The 23684-nt window shown below is 44.8% G+C and overlaps 1 protein-coding gene across 1 annotated transcript in view; it reads right to left on the reverse strand.

Moving 5' to 3' along the window:
* Positions 1 to 445: 445 nt before the first annotated feature.
* The window catches only part of ephb3a (eph receptor B3a), a 36856-nt gene continuing 13617 nt past the window's right edge, over positions 446 to 23684 (reverse strand). Inside the window, exons 5-15 of the mRNA XM_008285548.1 lie at positions 20157 to 20492; positions 19307 to 19431; positions 15670 to 15826; positions 15371 to 15479; positions 14990 to 15042; positions 12872 to 12994; positions 11958 to 12205; positions 7952 to 8167; positions 7506 to 7655; positions 4773 to 4966; positions 446 to 2304 (exon numbers count right to left, since the gene is read on the reverse strand). Of these exons, the coding sequence (XP_008283770.1) occupies positions 2193 to 2304; positions 4773 to 4966; positions 7506 to 7655; positions 7952 to 8167; positions 11958 to 12205; positions 12872 to 12994; positions 14990 to 15042; positions 15371 to 15479; positions 15670 to 15826; positions 19307 to 19431; positions 20157 to 20492 (1823 nt within the window). The 3' untranslated portion in view covers positions 446 to 2192. The remainder of the gene's footprint in view (positions 2305 to 4772; positions 4967 to 7505; positions 7656 to 7951; positions 8168 to 11957; positions 12206 to 12871; positions 12995 to 14989; positions 15043 to 15370; positions 15480 to 15669; positions 15827 to 19306; positions 19432 to 20156; positions 20493 to 23684) is intronic.

The raw sequence follows: 23684 nt of genomic DNA on the forward strand, positions 1-23684 counted from the left end.
GAACCCTGGGAGCTCCCCACCCCACCAACTCCCCCGACAGATGAGCCTCCTCTCAGTCAATAAAAACAGAAGGTGACAGCTTCACTCATCGGCGCCGGCATCCCAGAGACTCGGTTTGTGTCCTGGCTGGCAGATTAAAGTCAAACAACACTGACATTTGGTTCGGAGCCAGATTAACTTTGCCTCCTTAAAGCCTCTCCAGCAGCAACGGAGACTTGAAAATCCCCCAGAATAGTCCTGTGGTCTCGCTAATTGGCGAGCTGTGTGGACTGGGCTTTGATTAATCTTAAATCTTAATGAGTCCATCCAAAGCTGCTGTGATATTCCGACTGAGGAGGTAAAACACGCTCGCTTTTCTCCCTCGTTTCATCCCTCGGCTGGATGAGAGGAGACCTGGAAGTTCGGCCTAGTGAACCCACGGAGGAATCAAAGAGAATACCAGAGATCCGTTTAATAATTTATTTGCATATGATTATCGTAAAAATACTGAAAGAGAAATGCTTATTTTTGTTCTAGTTTTCTGGCAATTTTTTTTTCTTTTTTACAATCTAATACACCTTTAATTGCACAGGAGGAAAAAAAAAAAAGAAAAAGAAAAGTCTGCCCTAACAGACACGATTTTCTTCTTTCACTGTGACATATAGTTTCAGATATGTAATGACCGTTTAACTGTAGTTTCTCCATCTGTTTGCTCCGCAACAATAAACAAACAAGCATATAAACGAGGGTCATAGAGAGAGAGAGAGAGAGAGAGAGAGAGACAGAGGCCAAAGTCGGGTCGGATAGTCGTAAATGCTGAGCGGGTTGGTCTAATACAAATATAGTGTTATATACAGGCAGTTGTTCTAAATAGGAAACTGCGCTGACAGCTGGCGTGCTGAAGAAAACACATGTGAGGAGAAATGAAGCGAGTGATTCGCTCGATGTTTGTAGGTCAGGTCAATATTAAGGTCGTGGAGCTATCATCTGGATAGTGACCTTTGAAAATCCCACTGATCTGCAACACGTTCGCCAAAAGGAAAGATATACAACACAGCACTACCACGGGCGCTTTTCAGTTTCCAAAAAGAAAAAAAAAAAAAAGGGAGGAAAAAAGGCCCGACAGCGATCTTACAGTGTTTTTCTTTTTAAAGGTAATTAGTCTGTCCGAGCAGAGCAACTCCTCCTTAATTCGCTCATTCATATCTGTCTGGTTCGTTAACATGTGAAAAAACAAGCAATAAAAAAGTTAAGCCCAGGTACTCGTAAAAAACACAAAAAGAAAAAAAAAACACCTCTTTTGCGATAATTAGATAATAACTTAGCATTCAAAACAATGCGTATATGAATCAAATAAGAAAAACATGGACGTTAAAGCCCATACAGCAAAGATGCCACCAAAGCAACAGTTAACTTATTCGCACTTTTTCTCATGAACAAAAGTTAGTTGTTTTTTTTTTCCCACTTTGGCATGCACATGACGTGTCCCGCACAGTGTCAGTTACATCTCGCCTCCGACAGAGAGAGACGGCGTGAAGACTCGGATGCTTTGTACAGATCTGTAACACGTATGTCTCCCAGTACATGTGGAAGACAGTATTTAAGAGGAAGCGGATGAAAAGTTTTTTTTTTCTTGTTTCCAAAAAAAAAAACAAAAAAACAAAAAAGTAGAATAAAAGAACATATTTGGTTGGGTTAAACGAAAAAAAGAAAAGAAAAGAAAATTGAAGGTCTAAAGAGGTCGAGCTGTCTTAGAGTTAGTTCGAAGCAAACAGTCTGCTTCGTCTTGGCACATCGTCGAGACGCCGGGCGCCTCCGTGAGCTCGTCCTCGGTGTTTGAGGGTGAAGAGAAGGAAAAAAAAAAAAAAAAGAAGGACTGATTCCCAACCAGCAGAAAACACATGCAGACATGCAAACACAACCTGAGAGGGAGCAAGAAGAAGTTTGGCTTTTATGTCAATAGTCACAAATCCACAAGTGTCAAAGTAATGAACACACACACTGCAATGGAAAGATCTCTTTAAACAGACATTGAATCTCCAGTGGGAAAGAAATCTCCAAAACGGTCCTCTTTCGCCGCGCAGCCGGAGCTTCCATCTTTTCTTCTTTTTTTTATTTTACATCGGGCTCTTCTTCGTCAGAGTTTCTAGGTAGTTTTTTTCTCTCTCGTTCGGCTCTGTTGTCCTCCAGCGTGTGGCGGCGGCGGCGGCAGCTCACACTCTGATGGGGAGAGTTTGGCTCATCTGTTGCCGAATGATTTCCTGACTGTTGTCCGGACTCTTCCTGTTGTGTCCGGGCAGCGTTCCTCCCAGCCGCAGCAGGTCCCTGCCAACACAGAGCCACACGGGTCAGCGGCAGGTTCACAGCCACTTTAAACAAAAGGTACAAGTCATTATTACTCCACTAAGTGCTCTCATTGGAGGTGGATAAAGGTCTAATCCATCTAAGTGTCAGTGCAGCTAAATCCTGCAGAGACTATATGCTTAAATCTCATGGTTATGAACTGTAAAAATACTGCGGCGGGAGATTGCGCCGGAAACTGCTGATCTCGAGCTTCATCTGCTATAAACAACTGAAATGCCACGCCAAATCTATTCATCACATGTCCAGATTTAATAAAAGTTCAACATATTTCTCGGCTATCTCGGAGAAAAAGAGCGCCGCAGCCTCCGAGTGTCCTTTGTTCCTCGGCCAGTGTCCTTGTTTTTAAGGCCCTCGTGGCTGAAGATCGTCCACAGATAGCGCCGCTTCTCATATCCTCTCCCTCCCTCCGTTATCTGCCCCAACATCATTGAGCAGCCAATGGCAGGTGAGCAGCAGCAGCAGCAGCAGCAGCAGCGAGCGTTTCGCTGCCGCCGCCTCACGCAAACACAGGAGATGCTCACTAAATCATGCTCTGACAACATGATCCTTTCTGCCTCCTTCTCCTCCTCCTGTTCCTTCTCCATCTATCTGTTTCTGCTGCATACTGATGAGGCCATAAATTAATCATTGGCATGTCATCTGCACACAACGACAACATAACATGCATACACACACACACACACACAAGCACCGCACACATCCCTCTCCTATTCGCCCATCACAGCATTGGACGCACCCTCCCCTGATGCATTAAAAAGCTCATTAGCAACCTAATTAAACACATTCCTCTCTTTTAGCTTCTCCTCAATCTCCCTTATTACTCACACTTCATCACCTCCTGCTTTTCCACATCAGCAGCTCTGGCTGCTGTCTGTCCTATCACCTACATTCCAGCATCCAGCCAAGTATAGGGGGAATTAAACCGAGGTCAGCCATTACATTTCCACACACAATTAGCTTCACTGAGCCCAAATCCTGGCATAGGAATCGCCCTTGGGGCTCGGTGTTAGAGTGGAACTGTGAGCCAAGGAGCTGGCACCAGACCTGGATGCTGCATGTATGAATTCTGCCTTATGTGTCGGTCGGAAACAGGATCCTATCGCCAGCGTCGGAGACACAGAGTCGTGGATGTGCGCTTGATTCATTATACATCACAAAGAGCCGAGGATCTAGCATCTAAACCAGAACTAATCACACTGTTGACTGGATGCCAGGCTAACAAAATTCACAACAAACATGTCAGTGGAAAAAAAAAGAAAAAAAGAAAAAGAAAATCGCTGGAACATTTGGAGTCGCTGCACTCAGAAACAAAGCAGGAAAACAACTCATCAAGGCGAAGACAGCTACCTATGAATAAGTCAACTTTTACACTTCCAAGAGAAGTGCCAGAGAGAAAGAGGCAGACGCCTGTCTGGCAGCAAAACCCGTCAGCTCACAGAGGTATCCTCCCAAGTCAACCCAAAGCATAAAACAAACCAAACAAGCATGAACCTTGTTGTGCCTCTCTTTAGGCCAGCCATAATATTTTCACTGTGACATCTTATTCCAACAAGCCAGAGGCGCTACGCTGCTCGTCTCTGCACCAGGAGCGTCTTCATCCCGACTCCACAGCCGTCATATACAATACAGAGGACAATTTCACACCAGGTGAAAGACAAGGAATTGCATCACTGCTTTCTCGTGTTTGCTCTATTTCTGCTGTTATTGTGGAAAAACCTCAAAAGCATTTGGCTCCCATAAAGCCAACGGCGTGATATTTCCAGCAAAGGTCGGCTCCGGCAGAGGCCACAATGGGCATCATCATTAGAAGTTCTGCAAATGTTATCATACATCAGAAACGTTCGACTGTGAGCTTCTGCATTTACCCTAAAGATGAAATGAGATATTTCAGAGCGGCATGACCACACGTCCACTCGGTCAGAATTTTCTGCACTTTGCCTGGAAGCCCTGTGAGATATTCTGCTGCAGAAAGTGAATTCAGCAAGTTTCTCTGAAAAGTTGCTAAACCTCGCAGCAAACTTGTCAAGGTGGCACCGGTGGAGTGCTCCTAAAAAAGACTGAGATACAAACACTTGTGCAGAAGCAAACACTTTCCATCCACTTCGCAGCTTTTCCACATTCACTTAAATGCCAGGAAGGCGGATTCGGATCAATGCTGAGGCACAATTCATGACATTGGTCTTTCTTTTTTTCTTTTTTTAATTACAAAAAACGCGTAGAGAAGCTACGTCCGTCTCATGGTGAGGGCTTAAGGTGTAGGTATGTTTCACAGGAAGTACGCCAAATGCTTTCAACATCCCACAAACTAACCGCGGCCTTTCTGATCAGCCCCAACGCGGCTGCCTTTAGGTCTTCGTGGTACCACAGAAACCAGTTTGCCCCGAGTCTCGTATGTAACTTTAAACCCGCGCTGCTGCGTTTGGACTCACCCTGAGTAGGTGCTGGTCACCACCTTGAGGCTGGCGGCGTTGCGGAGCAGCTTGTCCAAGGTGCTGACGATGCGGGAGAATTTGGGCCTCAGGTTTCTTTCCTTCATCCAGCACTCCAGCATCAGCTGGTGCAGGACCATGGGACAGTCCATGGGCGGAGGCAGCCGGTAGTCCTGCTCCACTGCCGTCATCACCTGAGGGACCAGCGAGTCATTGTTAGCAGGCTGGAGGTCTACAGCGGGGACCAGTTAACGAACAATAATCTCGAAATAAATTGAGTGACACCCAACAAACATTATTCACTGTATAAACAACATTCCCAGTGTGAGTACAGTTTATTTTTAACGTAGAAAACGGTTGGCGAGCCGGTCAGTAAGTGTAAAAGCGTGCTATGATACGGTGGTGCTTTGAGCTAAATGCTAACATGATCACAGCGGAAATGTTAAAGAGCCCATATAAAGCACATTTAAAGGTTTCTGAGTTTACTTTTGGGTTTTATTACAATTAATTTACATGCTTTAATGTTCAAAAACCTGTTTTTTTCCCCTTCAGACTGCACATTGTTGAAGCACCTCCGTTTGAAATGCTTCATCTGAGCTACTGTCTCTTTAAGGCCGGTCTGCTCTGATTGGTCAGCTCTGATTGGTCAGCTGGTCCGACTAAAGTTTACCCATCAGTGTGTATGCATTGGCATGCTGAAGCATCTCTAGTGAGGAAATAATGGTGGACAAACGAGGAAGCTGCTCGTTCTTTGTTTGAAGCCGTTGCAAAGCAGTGTTATGCAAACGTGTCCCATGGTGATGCAATAAAGTCTGGACCTCAAACTGGGCACTTTAGGTGGATAAGAAGCAGGAGAGAACAGAAAAATGGAAAAGAAACCTTCAAAAAGCACAAGTTGGGCTCTTTAAACATGATTAACAGGCTGATGAGTGTCATTAGGTTTGCCGGAGTTTGGTTATAAATCAAAGTTGTCAACAAACTAGAAAAAAGTGGGAAAAACAAATCTGAAAACCACCAAAGTTCATACATTTCATCCACTAGGTCTGTTGAATAGCTGCAGCTTATTTAATGTCAGTAGACGGCGGGATATTTTACCTAAAACTAAAACTGTGAACTTAAACTTTCTTTATTATCGTTGCTTGGCTACCGGAGTACACAGAACTGGAGCTTGTGAGGCAGTGACTTTTTAATAAATACTGTAAATATACGACTATACATACATCTAGGTAAGAAAAACTAGTGCAATGGAAAGAAAGAGCTAAATATGAACAGTATAAAAATAGTATAAAATAACTGTATTTACACAAAAGTATAAGGAGCAAAAATATAAACAGAATAAAAATAAAAGTAATAAAAAATAGCTTCACGACAGAGGAAAAGTCACGAAATCACAGGAATTATTCCAACTACTTCTCTGGAGAGGACGAATATCTGAACACAACAAACACATTTTACAGCAATTTATTCAGAAATATTTCACTCGGAGCGAAGGAGGTCAGCGGCTAACAACACGAACGCATTCAAACGACGAACATTAAATCCCACATTTACTACGCTACACATCAAGCCGGAGTATCGCGCAGGACTCGGGCAGATTTGATGTGGCAGCTCCACAAAGCGCCGCCATTTGGCTCTGACTCACTGGTATTATGCTCGTTCCGTTTGGCCTTTGTTAGCGCGGTGTAAGAGTAATCACCGGTGACTGTATTATGTCACGCTGTCACATATTCCACTCTTTCTTTACAAACTATAAAAAAAAAAAAAAAACAATATTCTCAAATTTGTCACTTCGGCGCCGGCGTGATTGATGGGAGGAACAATACGCGAAGGAGAGACACATCGGCTCATTGATTTGATTTCGCCTAGCAACTGCATTTGCCTCCATAAGCTCTGTATGGGTTTTAACTCCCCACAACAATAAAAAATTGCCATTTGGGAACAATAAAGTATTTCTGCTGCACTCCTCTTCTCCTGCTGCTTGTCCTTTGATTTTTATGTCGTGCTTCCAGCCTGCGAGCACCTCTGTTTATATCTCGTATTTGTTGACTCTGTTGCTTATTGAGCGATGACTGTGGCACAGAGGCTACTGGGAACAATAGAAGGCCTCTGCTTTGATGCTTTCATTACTGCATGTGGGTTTTGTCTTGAAAGTTATACATACATTACTGGCATTTTTCATTTTGGCTCCTTCTTTTTTTTTTCCAGTTGCTTTATTGCTATCAGCGTTACAAGTCTCTCTCTTTTTTTTTTTTCTGAAGCACAATACAGAGCAGATATTCCTCGGAGAATTAAGTGGAGGTGTACACATTGCTTCAGTACTTTGTTCAGGGGAGGAGGAACCGAGAGATTTCTCTTTTCTTTCCTGCGAGCTCACTGCTGTAGTTACAATGTCTGTGCAGTGCAGATAGCCTACAGGTAACAACGCCCGTTAAAAAAAAAAGAGAAGAAGAAGAAGCCTTTCCTGAGTATGCCTTTGTGAGTGTGAGGAGGGAGGCTTTGCCGTATGGATTTGTAGGGGGGTGGGCTGGCTGGGGCTGTAAATAAGGTGGTAAAAACTAGAACACAGGCGCACAGCTGCACCAGCATCTGCAGCGAGGAGATAAAGACGGCAGAACAGGCCCGGGTCCAACATGTCACGCTGGAAATCAAAGCCACGGCAGCTCAAGAGAAACTCTCAGCTGGCCCTAAACTTAGACATTAAACTCCTTCCATGTGCCATCGAGCCAAACTCACGTCCTGGTTGCTCATGTCCCAGTACGGCCTCTCTCCGTAGGACACCACCTCCCACATGACGATGCCGTAGCTCCACACGTCGCTGGCGGAGGTGAACTTCCTGAAGGCGATGGCCTCCGGTGCCGTCCACCGGATGGGAATCTTCCCTCCCTGCTCAGACACACATAAAGACAGAGGGGGGGAGGGATGGTATCAACACGATATTACGACGCACACGTGCAGAAAAAAAAAAAAAAAAAGCTAATGCAAATTTCACAGACGTTCTCGCAGGCAAATATTGGCACACATGATCGCTCACACATGCATCCGTATGCACACGAGAAGCAAGTGGAGGGGATCAAATTAACGGGCTTAATTAAGCATGAGCAGAATATACAAACACTGAGCAGCACAGTTTGCACACACACACACACACACACACACACATGTATTTACAGTTCACTGACCAGGGAGCTCGTGTAAGTGGGGTCAGCAGACGTGTCGTCCAGGAAGCGCGACAGGCCGAAGTCAGAGACCTTGCAGACCAAGTTGCTGTTGACCAGGATGTTTCGGGCGGCGAGGTCTCGGTGCACGTAGTTCATGTCTGACAGGTACTTCATCCCCGCAGCGATGCCGCGCAGCATCCCCACCAGCTGCGTCATCGTGAAGCGGCCGTCGTTCAGCTGCGGGAGGCGGGAAGGAGGAGTGAAAAATGAGAAAAGATGCGCTGAAATACGGAGGAGCAGGCGAGCACGGGCGATAAGGAGAGCAGCCGATCCGTCACCGAGGCCACATAAACATGACATCTGTCAGAATGCTTCACGGCTGCTCCCGACAGCTGACCTTTTCGCGCACGCTGTCCAATTAGCTGATTAATTAGACTCTTTACTGTCATACTAAAGTTATTAGGGCTCAATATTGACTCCACACAAAGCGCAGAAATCAAACCCAGACCTCAGCAGGGATCCGTTTCACCCTCTGACTGGCTGACAAACTGGTTGCAGGTACACGGATCCTAAAAGCTTTTCTTGCATTCCTGTTTTTTTTTTTTTTTTTTGCTTATAAACATGAAAGCAAAGTCAGCCTGTCAACTAAATCACAATGGCATGCTGCTCAGAGCTCATTTTAACCATTTCAAAGTCCTTGATTTGCAGAATTTCGCTTAACATTTGAGAAGCATGAAACAAATCTTAGATTAGCCCTTTCGGGGGTTTAATTTACAATTCTCCACATTTGCCACCACAAAATCGAGATCATAATAAATCGACTCGTGAACCGGGATGCGCGAGAGCCGAACTAAGACGAATCAATGGAATGTCAATATACAATTAAAAAATGGATAGAAAATTCCTGCAAAAAAAAATTGAATGAAGCTACGCTGCGAGGTTTTCCTCTCATGACCTGAATATCTAATACGAGCAGAATCTGGAAGGAGGAGGAGGAAAGAGAAAAAAGAAGAAGAAGCTATTTTCGACATAATCAATTCCTTCTTTGACTTCACAATGAGAAAGCAAAGAACACAAGACATGACATGACAAACCCATAAACATTCTGCTTTGTAGTCGGCACACTCCGATGAAGTCTGACAGCCCAACAAGCCGGGATGGATGGATGTATAAACAGCCAGCAGGCCTTCAAAGCCGCCGTGGCATGTGTGTGTTGTTCCTGTGTATCGGTAAAGCGTCTACATGTGTGTGTGTGTGTGTTCTTCAGGGTTTTCTCATGTGGGTGACACACTCGGACAGTTTTAACTCTGTAGTTTCCTCGTTAGAGCAGAACTCCGAGTTCCTCTGAGTCACAGTCGGTGTGACAGCGGCGGGAGAGCGGGGGTGACGAGAGCACGGACCAGCCAGATCGCTTTGCTTCTCCGTCCTGTTATTTGTCGGACAGCCGGCTGAGAGGAGTGGGTGAGAAGGAGGGAAGAGGAGCTCAGGCTGGAGCGTCGGATGTGGGGCTACAACTGACGACGGTTTTCAATTAATCACTTCGGAAACTGTAAATAAACGAAACGGCCAGAGTTTGGGTTTTCTAAGGAAGGGTTTTCACTTAAAGGAGAAGCAGGCGGCTGGTTGATTGAGTGACAGATTGTCAGCACGGATTAAAGTTAAAAGAAAAAAATGCTGAATTTTTCACATCAGCTGCTGCTTGTCTGTCTTATGTGACAGTATATTATAAAAAACTAAAAAGACTTGGGCTCCACTTCTGGCTTTTTTTTTGCAGACGATTTATCGATTACTAAAGAAAACAACACATTAATTCACAACAGGATTGCGAATGCTGATTATTTTCATTTCTGAAATCTTATTTTAATACGTCTGTTATTTTCTCGAGCAAGCGGTGGATGTTCCAGCTTCGAAACGTGAGACGTTCTGCTTTTACTTCTCCGTCATCACATTATTTTGACATTTCATTTCTCCTCTTTTTACACGAACAATCTGAACAGGGCTGCAGCTAATGATTATTCCCATTGTCCGCTGATTCGTCGATTATTTTCTGGCTTGAAAAACGAAGACGATGTTGAAAAATGTCTTGTTTTGTCCAAAAGATATTCAGTTTACTATCATAGAGGGAGAAAGACATCAGAAAATATTCACATTTAGGAGTTTTTCTTCTTGAAAAAATATATTTGGAATTTAATAGCTTAACTAATCGATTAATCGCTTTAATTGACGATGAAAGTATCTGACAGTGCTTGTTTTTTTTCCAAGCAACAACACAAAACTCTAAAAAAAACCACGTAAAGCCGTGATTTTAGACACTTGGGAAGCAGCCAAAGCAATTTAATTTCATAAAACGGTTTATCAAAACTGTCAGTTCGATCACAACTCACATCCACTTCTCTTTACTTTCTGACCTCGGCGCCACAAACTAAAAACCTTTAAGCGTCAATATTCAGCCGCTGATGTGTGATCGGTGTCTTTGAGTCACTCTTTAATCGCACAATCACACTCAACTTAACCCCAAAGCTTTTGTCAGGATGGTTATGTAGACGTTATAAATGTTAGTCACATCTTAGTCAGTGTTGAGTGAAAGAAAACCAAGGACGCTTGGTTTTTTTTTACTTCTTTTGTCCGACCAAAAGTCTAAATACACCTCATTCAAAATGCTCCAGCAAATAAAACACTCTCGAAATGAAACGACTCCGGTGACTAATTACCTTAATTAGCTTGAAAACGATCAAAACTGCTAAACTTTCTCCTCCATTGAGAAAAAAGGAAAGCAGGACGGAGCTCCGTCTGGACTCTTACACGTAGCGCCGCCACTGACATTTTCATTACCGACGAAAATCGCTCGTTTCGTTTTTCAATTAATCCTCGAAGCCTCGCTCTATGAAATGACAGAAAATAAGTGAAAATGCCAATTACCGTTTTCCAGAACCCGAGAGGACAACTTCAAATTGCTTAGTTTTTTTTCTTGTAAACAATCCAGAAGCCAGAGATATTCAATGTGGATGGACTGGAAACAGACAAAAAGCTGGTAAACTTGTGCTTGTCAATTAATTTCCTGTCGCGGAAATGACAGACGAGGGTGCTGAACCTCACCGAACCGACAATTGGCGAGAAATCGATTCATAATCTCGCCTGCTTTTTCTTTAATCACAAATTCTGTCACCGTTTAGCCAATTTTGGTTCTTAGTTTTCGTCCTGGCTGCTTTTATTAGAAAACTTTTAGTGTTACAGAAGTTGTCAAAATCATAATCTGTGGGCGCAAGTGCTGCAATTTGTTTGTTTTGTGTGAAATGTGAGGAGAAGGAGAGAGCGAGGACGTCGGCTACGGGGCGTCAAACGCACTAAAACGAAGAGATATCAGGACGAGCCGGTCGATGTCAGAGCTCTTCACTATCATCGATGACGCCTTTAGCTGAATCTGCTATTAATCCCCAGAATTGACTCATCACAAGCCCCGGGTAACCTCGTTCAGCCTAAAAGCTGCAGTAAGCACACTTCCTCGCAGCGCAGCCACGCAAGAAAATACATTTGGTTGAATGTAAATGACATGTAATAGCCACCACGCAGCTGGAAATGTACCTTGTGACACCTCATTCCTCATCCTGCCTTTGTTCAGCGTTTTGTGTAGGTGGTGTGGTCTGAACTGCAAACCCCGATCGGTAATGTATTCCGCCGTTGTACAAAGACTCTCTAACACACCGAAGCAAACCCATCCAAAAGGTCTGCGTGTGACAGATTTCCACCAGGAGTTTGTGCGTTGTGGAAAGCCTGTCAGCATCAGTCAGTCACGTCAAGCGGAGACACTACGCCTGTCTCCAGGCGTTATATTGCACATTTAATCTCTATCACTCAGCGAGCGAGCGCCTCGGGGTGTTTCACAGAGAGTAAAACATTCCGATAACCCAAAGGTATCGTGAACGACTGTCTCTGTGTGTGTGTGTGTTCTTTTTGGCTTTGATACAAACAGAAAGTAATCTTCCCTGTCAGAGGTGCAGCGCCGCACGCTTTTCCCCGCCGAGCTCACCCTGAGGAAGGAATCCAGCGCTCCGTTCTCCATGAACTCGGTGATGATGAGGACGGGGCAGCTCCGGGTCAGGACGCCCTCCAGCCGGATCACGTTGGGGTGGTCGAACTGGCCCATGATGGAGGCCTCGGCCAGGAAGTCCCTCCTCTGGCGCTCGGTGTAGCCGGCCTTCAGCGTCTTAATCGCCACCACCATCTCCCTGCGACCGGGCTGCTTGAGGCGGCCTCGGCACACCTCGCCGAACTCACCTGGAGCGACACAACAAGGTGGAGGTGGTGGAGGAGGAGGACGGGGGTGGAGGGGTGATGGGGGTGAGTGAGCAGAGGAAAGAAGAGGAAGAGGTGGAGGGGAGGTGGAGGGAGGGGAAATGCGGGGAAGAGTTACTGGTCGGGAGTGAAGGAGCTGACTTGAGAGAGTTGAGGGTCGGCTTCAACTGCGGGACTGAACATCGAAAAGAGAAGAAGGAAGGAGCGGGAGGTCAGGGGTGGAAGATGTTGGGGAGAGAGGGAGCGACCAGCATCGATCGGCTGTGCAACCTGGGGGCGGTGCAGGGGGACAGAGGACGGGAGAGGTACTTGGGGGGTTTGCATTTGGTGCCTGAATGTTTACGAGGGAAAGAAAGAAAGAAAAGGAAGGATAGGGAGGAAAGGTTGAACGAGCAGGCTGTCATTTGAGGTAAAGTTAGGACACAACATGCTGCTGGAGAGAAAAGAAAAAAAAGAAAAATGGGAGGAAAGAGCTCCAGAGAAGATTTTCTCTTCAATCCCTCCCATGTGCACTCTGAATCCTAACCTTGTTCCTCCCAGAGAGGCCTCTCGCTCAGACCCGGGGCTTGATGGCACACTCCTGCTCAAATGAATGATTAATAAACTTATTCTCTGTCCTCCTCGGACAAAAACGGCGGCGTCTTTTACCTGCTCCGATGACTTCTTCTATTTTCACGCAGGAGATGTCTATCTCTTTGGCGAACTCGTGGACGGCGTCGTTGGGATCCTCGTAGGTGAACGGGTCGATGTACACTTTGACGCCTGGAGAAACTGGGAGGGGAAAAGAGAAATCAGCATCCAGAATGTGTACTGTAGGAGTCAGTCTAATAAAAGCTCTGCATGAGTAATATAGCTTGAATCAATACTCGGATAGAAATGTTCGCAGCCCTGCTAATACTGTGGCCTCATGCGCTGGATTGCGTTATCTCAACAGCTACAAGATGAACTGTCGTAATATTTTGTGCAGAAATGTGTTTTCAAAAGATAAATCCTTAAGACTTTGATGATCGTCCAATTTTTCATCTAAATCCAAAATCTAATAATACTAAGACTAATACTTTGGTTTATGATAGAACATCTGCAAAAAATAAGGACATTTCCATCAGCTACTGCCATCGCTAATTAGCATATGTAACATGCTAACATGCTAAGCTAAAGTTACAAACACAACTACTACAAACACAACCTGTCAAACATCATTGTCATTGTGAGCGTGTTTGCACCAAACCCTGGCTGCATTTAGGTTCAGCCTCAGAGGCCTGCTAGCATGGTTAGCCAGCGTCGCTAGCAAACGTATTAACATCTACATACAATCAAGTCGATGTTTTGTGCAATTACCGGTGATCCTGAAATAGATCCGACCGCGGTCTACATACAGATAACAGAATAATGATTTTTTTTTTTGCAAAATTTTGTTCATTTGGTTTGAAAATGATCATTTTTGACGTGGTGGATTTGATATGAAGAGGAAGATGGCGGTTCAGTACTCCAGCGATCGGTTCTCTTTAATTAGCTCACTGCTTGATTTCTTCATACTGAGGCATATATAAGGTACAGTCGACCCTTAATTTTGTTGTACATGCGCGTATAATGACAATGAAGTATCTTGAATCATGGTTCATGATCAAACTGTGATATATTTGTTTTGCCCTTTTACTGCTTTCCAACATTGAATCGTGGTCATTTTAATTTAGACTTAGCCTGACTTTATTAATCCCAAAAGGGAAGTTCAGGTGTTACAGCAGCATCACTGTTCAACAAAGGGGGTGAACAAAGCAAAAACACAACACAGAATATTAGGGTATAAAATGAAGGTAAAATAAGATAAAATAAATATATAGAAAATATAATATAGAAGAAAGTCAACAAAATTTACAAGAATATAAAAAAGAAATACGGAAATGTGCAAATGATAATGTGCTATTAAATGATATAATAACACACCGCTTTGGTGAAATGAAATGAAATGAAAAATACTTTATTTATCCCAGAAGGGAAATTCAATTCAAGATCGAAGCCTTTCCAGACCAGAATTTCCAAAAAGACTCTTTGATTCACAAAGTATTATCAATATATTTTTAAAAAAAAAGATCAAATGAGTCACAGCTAATGCGAATATATGCCAGCATGCCATCATTTATAACAAATTAGGTTTTATTATCTTATGTTTTGGCGTTTGGCCTTTAACTGACAGCATTAAGTTGTGAAGTATATGAACAGAGCGAGCATCTTATCCCCCAGGCCATGTGACTCGATCCATAAACCTATTTTTACATCAGAATTTGCCTGGAATGCTGCATTTTAAGAAATTATACATTCCATCTTTCGATATATTTATAAAATTGAATATGAAATTGAATATTCGCTGAATTATTTAAAGCACAAAAGGAGGATGATGTGCACATCCAACACGGGGCTGGGACTGGACAAAAGAAAAGGAGACGGAGAGGCTTTCTGCACACTGAAACGCTGCCAGGCGGAGACCTTGTAGGCAAAAATGTTGCACTAACAAAAATGCAGATGCTTTTCACATTTCATCGTGCGGACAGCTTCTCCTTCTCCCGTATTGATTCGACTCCCCGCTGCACAAGTATCTGCTGCGTGTTTTCATCTGATCTGCGTGGTCGGACCTCCTCAGAGCAAACAGGGAAATGTTCTCCTGACTCAAACAGGTGATTGGATAATTGATTGAATCACGGCTAACCGTGCGGGCATGACCAAGAGAGCACAGAGGAGACGGTTCCCAAGCGGAGCACACAGACTTACTGTATTGCTGCAGTTTCTCGGTGTACTCCAGCTCTGACCCGCTGCGCTGCTTCCTGTAAACAAGCAGCGCATGAACAAAGTCACATTCACATAATCGGTCTCGGCCCTGTGCAGGTACAGCGAATCAACATCTGACTGCGCTATCTGATACAGCCACGGACCAAAGGAGGAACTCACAGAGCAGCTGTTTTGTGGATTTTTCTTTTTTTTTTTCTATTTCAAAGCTCTTTTTTGGAGCTAAATTCGCTAGAGTAGCTAAAAGTATTAAAAAAAAAACCTTTAAAAGCACGTTAAAATTTAATGAGGCTCTTTGTTCAGCGTCTAACTAACAAAATGAAACGTGTAGTTCAGCCTGTCAGTAATAAAAAATCAAACACTTACTTAAGGCAGACAACAGCGATAACCACCAAGGCAACAATGACCACCAGACCTGCGGACGCCGAGCCGATGATGAGAGGCAGCTGGTCCTGCACCGACTTCTGAGGGTCACCTGGACCGCATGACACACACAGATGAATAAATAACAGCAGAGAGATTAAAGGGTGGCTTGTACTGCATGTGTAATGGCTACCAATTAAGGCGCCCATAAAAACTATTAAGCTTGAACCCTCATTAAGAACACTGTGGCAGCACATCATCAAGAACAGACTGTAAAAGCAGGAGGGGAAATCTGCCCGTACTGTGGAGGCTGGTGCTGAAGTCCATGGGGTTGCTGTAGCGCCCGTATCCGGCGACGGTGCGAGCTCTGACCTGCACCACGTACGGCGTGGCGGCCCTCAGGCCCTCCACCTTGGCGGAGCTGTGCTGGGATGTGACGGTGTGAGACATCGCCTGGCCCTGAGGGAAAACACAGGAGCTGTAAAGCCGCGCCGTCGCTGATTTTCACTCGGTTGGAGTCCATTGTTTGGTCCTCAGTTAAGATTATAGAGCAAAGTAAAGCTTAACCCCTTCAACACCAAGTAAGTTTGGCTTAAATCCATGATCACATATGGTTCTGGTTAATCACTCATTAATTCTTACGTAGACTTCACATCATTACATATCTGGCATCAAAAGTAGACAAGTTGATTAAATATATCCGGAAGTATACCCTTATTATATACATGCAGGTGAAATACAGGTGTGACAATGAAAAGGTGAAGGTCCATCCATCCATCTGTTATCTATACACCACCTAATCCTCTCTAGGGTCATGGGGGGCTGGAGTCTATCCCAGCTGACTCAGGGTGAAGGCAGGTTCACCTGGACAGGTAAACCAGGGTTAGGGTTCACCAATTAACCTCAGCATGTTTCTGGACTGTGTGGGAGGAAGCCGGAGAACCCGGAGAGAACCGACGCTGCACGGGGAGAACATGGAGACTCCACGCAGAAAGATCCTGGCTGTCCTCACTGGGACGCGAACCGGCGACCTTCTAGCTGCGAGGCGACGGTGCTAACCACTGAGACAGCTTGCAGCAAAAGGTAAAGGTAAACTTCATAATCACCAGGGATATGTGCAATTAATTATCAGTTCTTGTAAACTGAGACATCTGCCAAAGTCTTGTAATTAGTCAGTTTCGTTCACTAAGAAATATTTTCGAAACAAGATAGTGAAAATCCAGTTTTCTGGTGATTTTTGGGGTCAAACGATGTCATTTTACCTCATTTGGATAATTTAATTCATGACTGAATCGCTTGTTCACATGCGGGGATTCCCACTGATAGCCAATCAAAATGAATGTAACAGGAAGTCGCCATATTCCAGAGCCGCAGACTGATAGACCGGGCTGCAGAGTTGAACTGGAGTAGTAAAAGTCGAAAGGGTTAAATACTTGAAATTCTACTATTTAATTGTTTTTTTCAAACGGTATGGAACCAGCCAGACTGTAATTTGGCAACTTTGGTTCTGCCCTGACAGAACAAGGCACCTTTTCCTCCATCAAAAGCAGACATGGTTTTAAAAACACTATCAGTAAACTGGAAGTCTCCATCCGCTCCATGTGGCACAACGAGATGCTTTCTGTTGCCAAGATGGAACAGACTTCTTATAGCGAAGGGGATTCACTACACTATTTCCAGAAGGTGTCAAAGACATTTTTAATATCGCTTGATGAGATCCAATTATAGAACTATAACATATGAGCTCAGCTGCTATGTTGTAGCTTTATTTTGTGCATGCTGTGTTTGTTTTGTAGCCCTACTGGTAATGTTGGATCTGACTTGTTGGTCTTTTTGTAATAGTACTTGGTACTTTACATTCACTGTGTCGAAATGAAATACATTTTAAAAACCAAACAAAATTGAATTCATGGATGAATCTACTGCAGCTCATTTCCAAAGAGGTTGTGCTTCTGCAGCTTCTGTTTATTTAGTGTGACAAGTGGCTTTATGTTGCTAATAAGTTGGGTAAGGCAAAAACTAGAGAGTTTAAATGTAGCTGCAGGCTGGGTTTGGGTTTTTCTACGGCCAGGGTTATATTTTCCATGTCCGCTACGGTCTGCGTGACGTAAATTTCATCATCTATCATGTTCACAAGAGTCTGCACGGACTCTTCCATACACAGAAATGAGTGTCTGTGTTGGAAGGGCAACAGCAGTAGTGTGTATGCATGGTATCTGTAGCTACAACGACAACGACAACATCTAAAAAGCAGTGCTATGCCAGCTTTGGCGGCCTAATTTCGGCAGCATTAAAAGCAGAGTATTGATTTGAAACCCATGCAAACAGAGTCGAATTATGGCACTTTTGGCTTTCCATACAATTCCTAGATGACCGACTGCAGAACAATGAGACAAGAGTCTTTCAAGCGGACTCTTGTGGACTACAAAAGTAGTTTAATCACAACAACCACATGTCAGTGGATGTCCACAGATGTCTGCACTGGAATACTGTTTAATCAAAGCTTAAGTCTGTATTCGAAAACCAAATGTGCCACAGTAGCGTGACAAAGGTTGTTCCATTTCGAGGACTCCTTCAGAAATGTGTACTACTTTTACTGGGCTGCAAAGGATTCATCCAGTTGGATCCATTGTGGCCCAACTTGTCCCAAGGTCCATTGCGCCCCAGTAACAGTTTGACAAAATGGTTCCACAAGTGAAGCTTTGAGAGTCAAAGATAACACTTTTAGATCTAAGTATTGGGTCATTTCCATTTTCTACAGTATACCATAACACAAATAAACAAAAAACTTCTTGTCTGTTAGCTTTAGGAGTCAAGGCTGCTAGCGCTCCAAAGGTAACGGTGGGAACAACTGGTACACAAACAGGAAGTGCTCTGTTGGTCGAGGTAAGTTTACTTTAAAATACTTCCTCAAACAAATTCACATTCACAAGCAATAAAACAACCCTTTAGCAGCTACAGCTTTGTCCATGGATAGAAACGTTAACCTCTGGTGGCTAATGTTGCTAATGTTAGCTAACAACACCGATACTGTAAACTGAGACAACTGTTTACGACTCTTTTCTGATTGGTTTACCGTCACAATACATTTTAGCATTACTGATGCTGTCACTTTTAGAAAGTCCAGGTTTTTTGGTCGTAGTCATGCCAACATTAGCGATACATGGAAATAAAAAGCTAGCCCCACTTTGGGAGTGGTAATCATGAGTCATGTTAAATACATTTTCCTCCAGTTCAGTTCAAAGAGGCACAGTAGCTGACTGTATAGTTTGTTAATGTATGCTAAAAACAAAAAAAAAATCCCTTTTGAGTAGTCAGTTCAGTCTGGTTCTTAATAATCGACTGATAGCAGGCACCATTTGGCCAAACTGAAGATCAGAATTTATTCGCATCTGCGCTGAGCTTCTGAGGCTCATTAATTTCAAAAATTCATCCAGCAAAAAAGCTGAACCTGGCTCAACTTTAGCCACAAATCCAGATGAAGTCATCCAGCGAGGCTAATCAAATACATGCAAATGACGTTGTGTACATGAAGGAGTGATTCTACCATTTGCATCACAATTGCTGAGATGGAGTTTTAAACCAGGGAGAGATGATGCTGCTGCTGCTTCTGTGAAATATTCATGAACTTCTGGGTAAAAAAAAAAAACTGCTCTGTGGTGTTTTTCTATCTGTGAAGCCTTGAAATCTGGCCTCACTGGAGAGAAGAAGACCCTTAAATTGTATTAATGCAGCACCGGGAGGTCGACGGTTTACCCATGAAAGGCTCTAATATGGTTGCATTGTATCTGCAGGATCATCTGAAGGGGTTGGATCAATACAAATGATGCAGCGTATTGTCTGAGCAGCCCACACACGTCACATTTAAATATTAAATCAGCACCCATAATAACAATTCTTCTGTATGGGTCGATAAGGCATGCACTGTGACCTGCTTACCCTCTCGTGGTATTTGATCTCATAGTCCAGGATGACCCCGTTGGGTTTTTCGGGGGGAAGCCACGACAGGCTGAGCGTGTCCGAGGTGGAGCGCATCAGGTGGACAGTAGGGACTGCTGAAGGTGCTGTGTGGTTGGACATCAGAGAGAGGACAAACTGTTATTACACCGGCGCCGGAAAAGTTGCCTCACATTCGAGTCGGTGCATTATCGCTTCAAGACGCCAAGAATTTCTCTTTTGAAGTCACAAAGCAGCCCAGTAAGACAATTATTTCTCAAAATCCTCCAACCTGAACGGTTTAAGAAAAGCGCTGCATGATTCACCTTCGCTGTTCTGCACTTTATTGATTTGTGAGGCCTGAAAGTGACTCAATTGACAGTCATTGTGGTGGGTCCATAAACTGCAGTAAGGTGGATTAAGTGCAGGTTAACTGGGAGAGTAATTACAGTCTGTGAGAGGCGCTGAGCAGTTTGGTTGATGATGACGCGGCAAATATTAAGCGGAGATGTTGAAAGGTGACATTGCCGGTGATGTAACATTAGACGGCCGGCTGACAGCGTGCTGAATGCTGACAGCGGAAATATAAAGTGCGCTCGGTCTGCCTCTCCTGTAACTCTGACAGAGAAAAGCAGCTGAGAGTTTGTCCATCTGTCGCTCTCAATGAGCTTGTTCGACAGTGTTTACTCTCGCGGTGTTGCTCCGGATACCAAAACCTCATTAAGACGCTCATTGGCATTGACTGAATGTAGGATCCAGTAACCAGCCTGTTTCATCGTGATGTTAAGTGGTATTGATCGGGGCTGTGCTATGAATTAACTCGTGCGGTGTCATTGACGGATCTGCTACTAACCGGCTTGGTTGGTGGTGATGTTGACCGTGGAGTAGCTGGGCGAGGCGGGGTTCTTCCCGGAGACCCCGTTGACGGCCTGCACCTCGAAGCTGTAGCGGGTGTGGGCCTGCAGGTTCCTCACCACCACCTTCCTCTGCCTGAGCCCCAGCCGGCGAGGAGCGATGTCCACGTTGTCGTCGCAGCGCGTGCACGGGCTCTGGTCTCGCAGGCACTTCTTGCACACCACGTTGTAGACGAGGTCGCTCCGCCCACCCGTGTCCTCGGGCTCCTCCCACTCCAAGGACAGCGAGGTCTCGTTGACGCTGGATATAACGTTGCGAGGCGCCGAGGGGATCGCTGCACAAACACAGACGCACACGTAGGTGTTTAAGAAGGTGGGCAGGCAGAGGATAAAATAAAAACACACAAGTGAGGCTTTAGTCATGCTCCCTATGCAGCGCCGATATTATCCTCCCCAGTGGTAGAAGAACTGTTGTAGTATCTCTATAGGAAGGCAACCCTGTTCTATTGCACAAATAAATGTGTTTAATTGCTCGACGTGTCTCCTTAGGATGGAGGAAAAGGCATGAAAACAATGCATCATGGGAATAAAAACATTCCTGGTGAAAATAGACGCATCAATATATTCATAGGAAGGAGGAGATCTTACAACATGAAGAGCAGCTCCACAGTCCATTTCTATGCATAACCGCTTTCAGAGCTTATGGAACTTAATCGACTCGTTATATATACTCATGTTCTTGCGTCAGTGAAACCAAGAGGCCACCAAAAATCAGTGCTGTGATTTGAGTGTTTAAAACCTGGATAAAGTGTGACAATCGCAGAGGGAGGCAACAAAAATGGGGTTTGGCTTTTCATCCTATTACAGCGAGAAGAGAAGGGTTCTGCCTCTGAGCTTCCAGCAGCAGCAGCAGAACGTCCAACCTGTCTCACAGCAGAGAGCGAGAGAGGGAGGAGAAGGGAAGGCTCTCAGGCTATCAGCTCTTGACGGCCAAAACTGCCTGTCCGCCGAGTTCAGCTCCTCAGCCGGCTCGCCCTGAGCTGGGTTTCACTCGCCCTGTCCTTTCTAATTAGGCAGACACAGTTCAGAGTGGAGGTTCTTCTAATTGGACACCCATCTGAAACACACGCTGAGTCCAAGCTGCCGGCCATTGACTGGCTGAGCCTCTCTTGTGCAACACACAGCTTCCAACACAAAGCACAGGCTGCCTGGCACAAGCTCTGACAGACCGCAGGGACAGAACTGTCAGGCCTGTGTGTTTGTGTGTTTAGTGGAAGGTGGTGCTTGTGTCGCCGGCCGCCTGTCTGCGCGCACTGGTCAGTGTCAGAGTCCACAGTGTTCCTGTGACGAGGATCTGGGGAGGACGGCTGCAGGCCATGTGTGTCATTTAACGCGGTGAAAGGCCCCTGGGGCTCGGCTTTACACAGGGAGCGCAGCACATGTCGCTCTCCATCAGCTCTGGGACTCCTCTCGGAGGCCCGTCCACGCTGAGCGGAGTCGTGGTCAGCACCGCGTCGCCACCAAACGCCACCAAACGCACAATTTCCATCATCAACACCCAGCTGCAGATTTATCACGTCGAAGCTAAACTGAAATTTGCAGTCTCAACTCTTAATACTGCAGCTGTTTTGCATAATTTTACATATTTAAGAAGCAGATGAAACCGTTTTTGGGGTATTTGTGGAAACAGCGTGCTTCAGGACTCGGGAGGGGGCCCGTGTTTGACTGACAAGAGCTGTCAATTTCCCATCATAGATCTGTGAAGTCTCTGAACATTGAACATGAACATTTTCCTGTTTTTCATCATTCCTTCGTAGCGTTGGTCAGGCAGCGTTCCTTTTAAACATTAAACAGGCCTGACGTTAGCACCGGCTCTGACAAGACGCTTCTTTTGGCTCGTGTTATTTCAACACCACGGACGCATTAAGGAGAACCGGCCACTGGAGCCGGAGACGGCCCCTCGCTTGGGCTGAATGATTCATCAGAAATATTATCAAAATTGCAATCACAAGTGCAACGCACACATTGACGGTGCTGCAATCTTTTCAGCAAAGGTATAACTGTCACAACACATCATTATAAGTGAAGCATTGTGGTGCTGCAGAGACGTCCCGGCCCACAAATCATATTCCCCAGATGTAAGGGGCACTCACTTGTGTGGTACAGACTGCACCAAAAATCACATCATCAATTTTTAAATATTTTTTTTCCACTATGGACAAGAAATACAAAAACTGCCACAAAAATCGAGACTCATATTGCACTATCTGTCCAGATAATTGCAATATGACTTGTTTTGCAAATCATTCAGCCCTAGTCCCTGCTCACTTGAATAAAAATTACCCGCATGGCAGCCAAAAAATGTTTTGCTTCTGTGTTGGACCGCCAAGCAGCAACCTCCGGGGCTGGAAAACGAAGCCAACGCGGAGTGCCAAAAAATGCAGTTCCTCTAATGACCACTTGAGGCCGAGTCCAAACGCGAGTCAATGCCCATAGACCTCCATGTTAAACTGCCAAACCTCACAGCAGGAATAAACATGTTTACAGCCTCACTGTTTTGGAATCTATAGCTCATTTCCATTTTTATGACAGCTGCAGGGGGGCTGAGTCTTTATATAACACACCTATTTAAACTTTATAAAAACTTTACGCATAATTAAGGTTTAAGCGGCGGAGCGGTGCCGTCACAGGACTGTCCTTGACTCGCCACTTCTCTTCTCAACCTTTTTCTGCTCATTTTTGGATTAGTCAGCGGTTGTCGGGTTTAGGTTCTAGTCTGAGGGTCCGTCCAGCTTTATACAGTCAATGTACGCGGCTCGCTTTAGTGTTTCCCCCACTGGCCCCAACAGCGAGCTCCCACTCGGCCCATACGCTTCACATCACGAAAATTAAACTCTTTTCAAGCTGCTGGGAAGTTTTAAAAATTCATAATGGAAACAGTAAAAGGCGACCTTGTTTGTCATTGAAAGAAGTCAGTCAGGAGTTTTATAGATGTCTAACTTCACTGTGGTCTGTGGAGGAAACGGGGCCGTGGGGAGTTTCTTTTTTGTTGACCGCTGGGGACAAATTGGCGACGAGGCTGAGTGGTGCTCAGGTTTCCAAACACATCCATGTTCAACGGCTGCCGAGTCATTGAGGTAGCTAATACCGACGGTTTCCCTTCCACGGGTTCAGTCGTAGTGATGGAAAACAGCAGGAGCAGCTCCCCAACCGGAGCAGCCCTATCCATGATCTGAAACATGATTAAAAAGTGCAGCGTCATGCAGCACCCAAGCAGCGCTCGTTCAGCAAGAAAACATCTGCCCACCAGCCTGTGTGTGCACTGGAATTCAGGTGATGTCACAAATCATTTCTAGTGCCTGTCCACACATACAGTCAAGTGACAAATTAAAAGACAATCTGAACAAAAAACATGCTGGATGCAGAAGCTTCCGCACTGCACAGTAGAACTAGTTAATATTCAATCACACTGAGGAGACCCAGTTAAGTCAGATTTGGAGATTGTATTAGAAAAGGGTTCATCTTTG

The sequence above is a fragment of the Stegastes partitus genome, unplaced genomic scaffold (genome assembly GCF_000690725.1).
Source record: "Stegastes partitus isolate 25-593 unplaced genomic scaffold, Stegastes_partitus-1.0.2 Scaffold0, whole genome shotgun sequence".
Taxonomy (NCBI): domain Eukaryota; kingdom Metazoa; phylum Chordata; class Actinopteri; family Pomacentridae; genus Stegastes; species Stegastes partitus.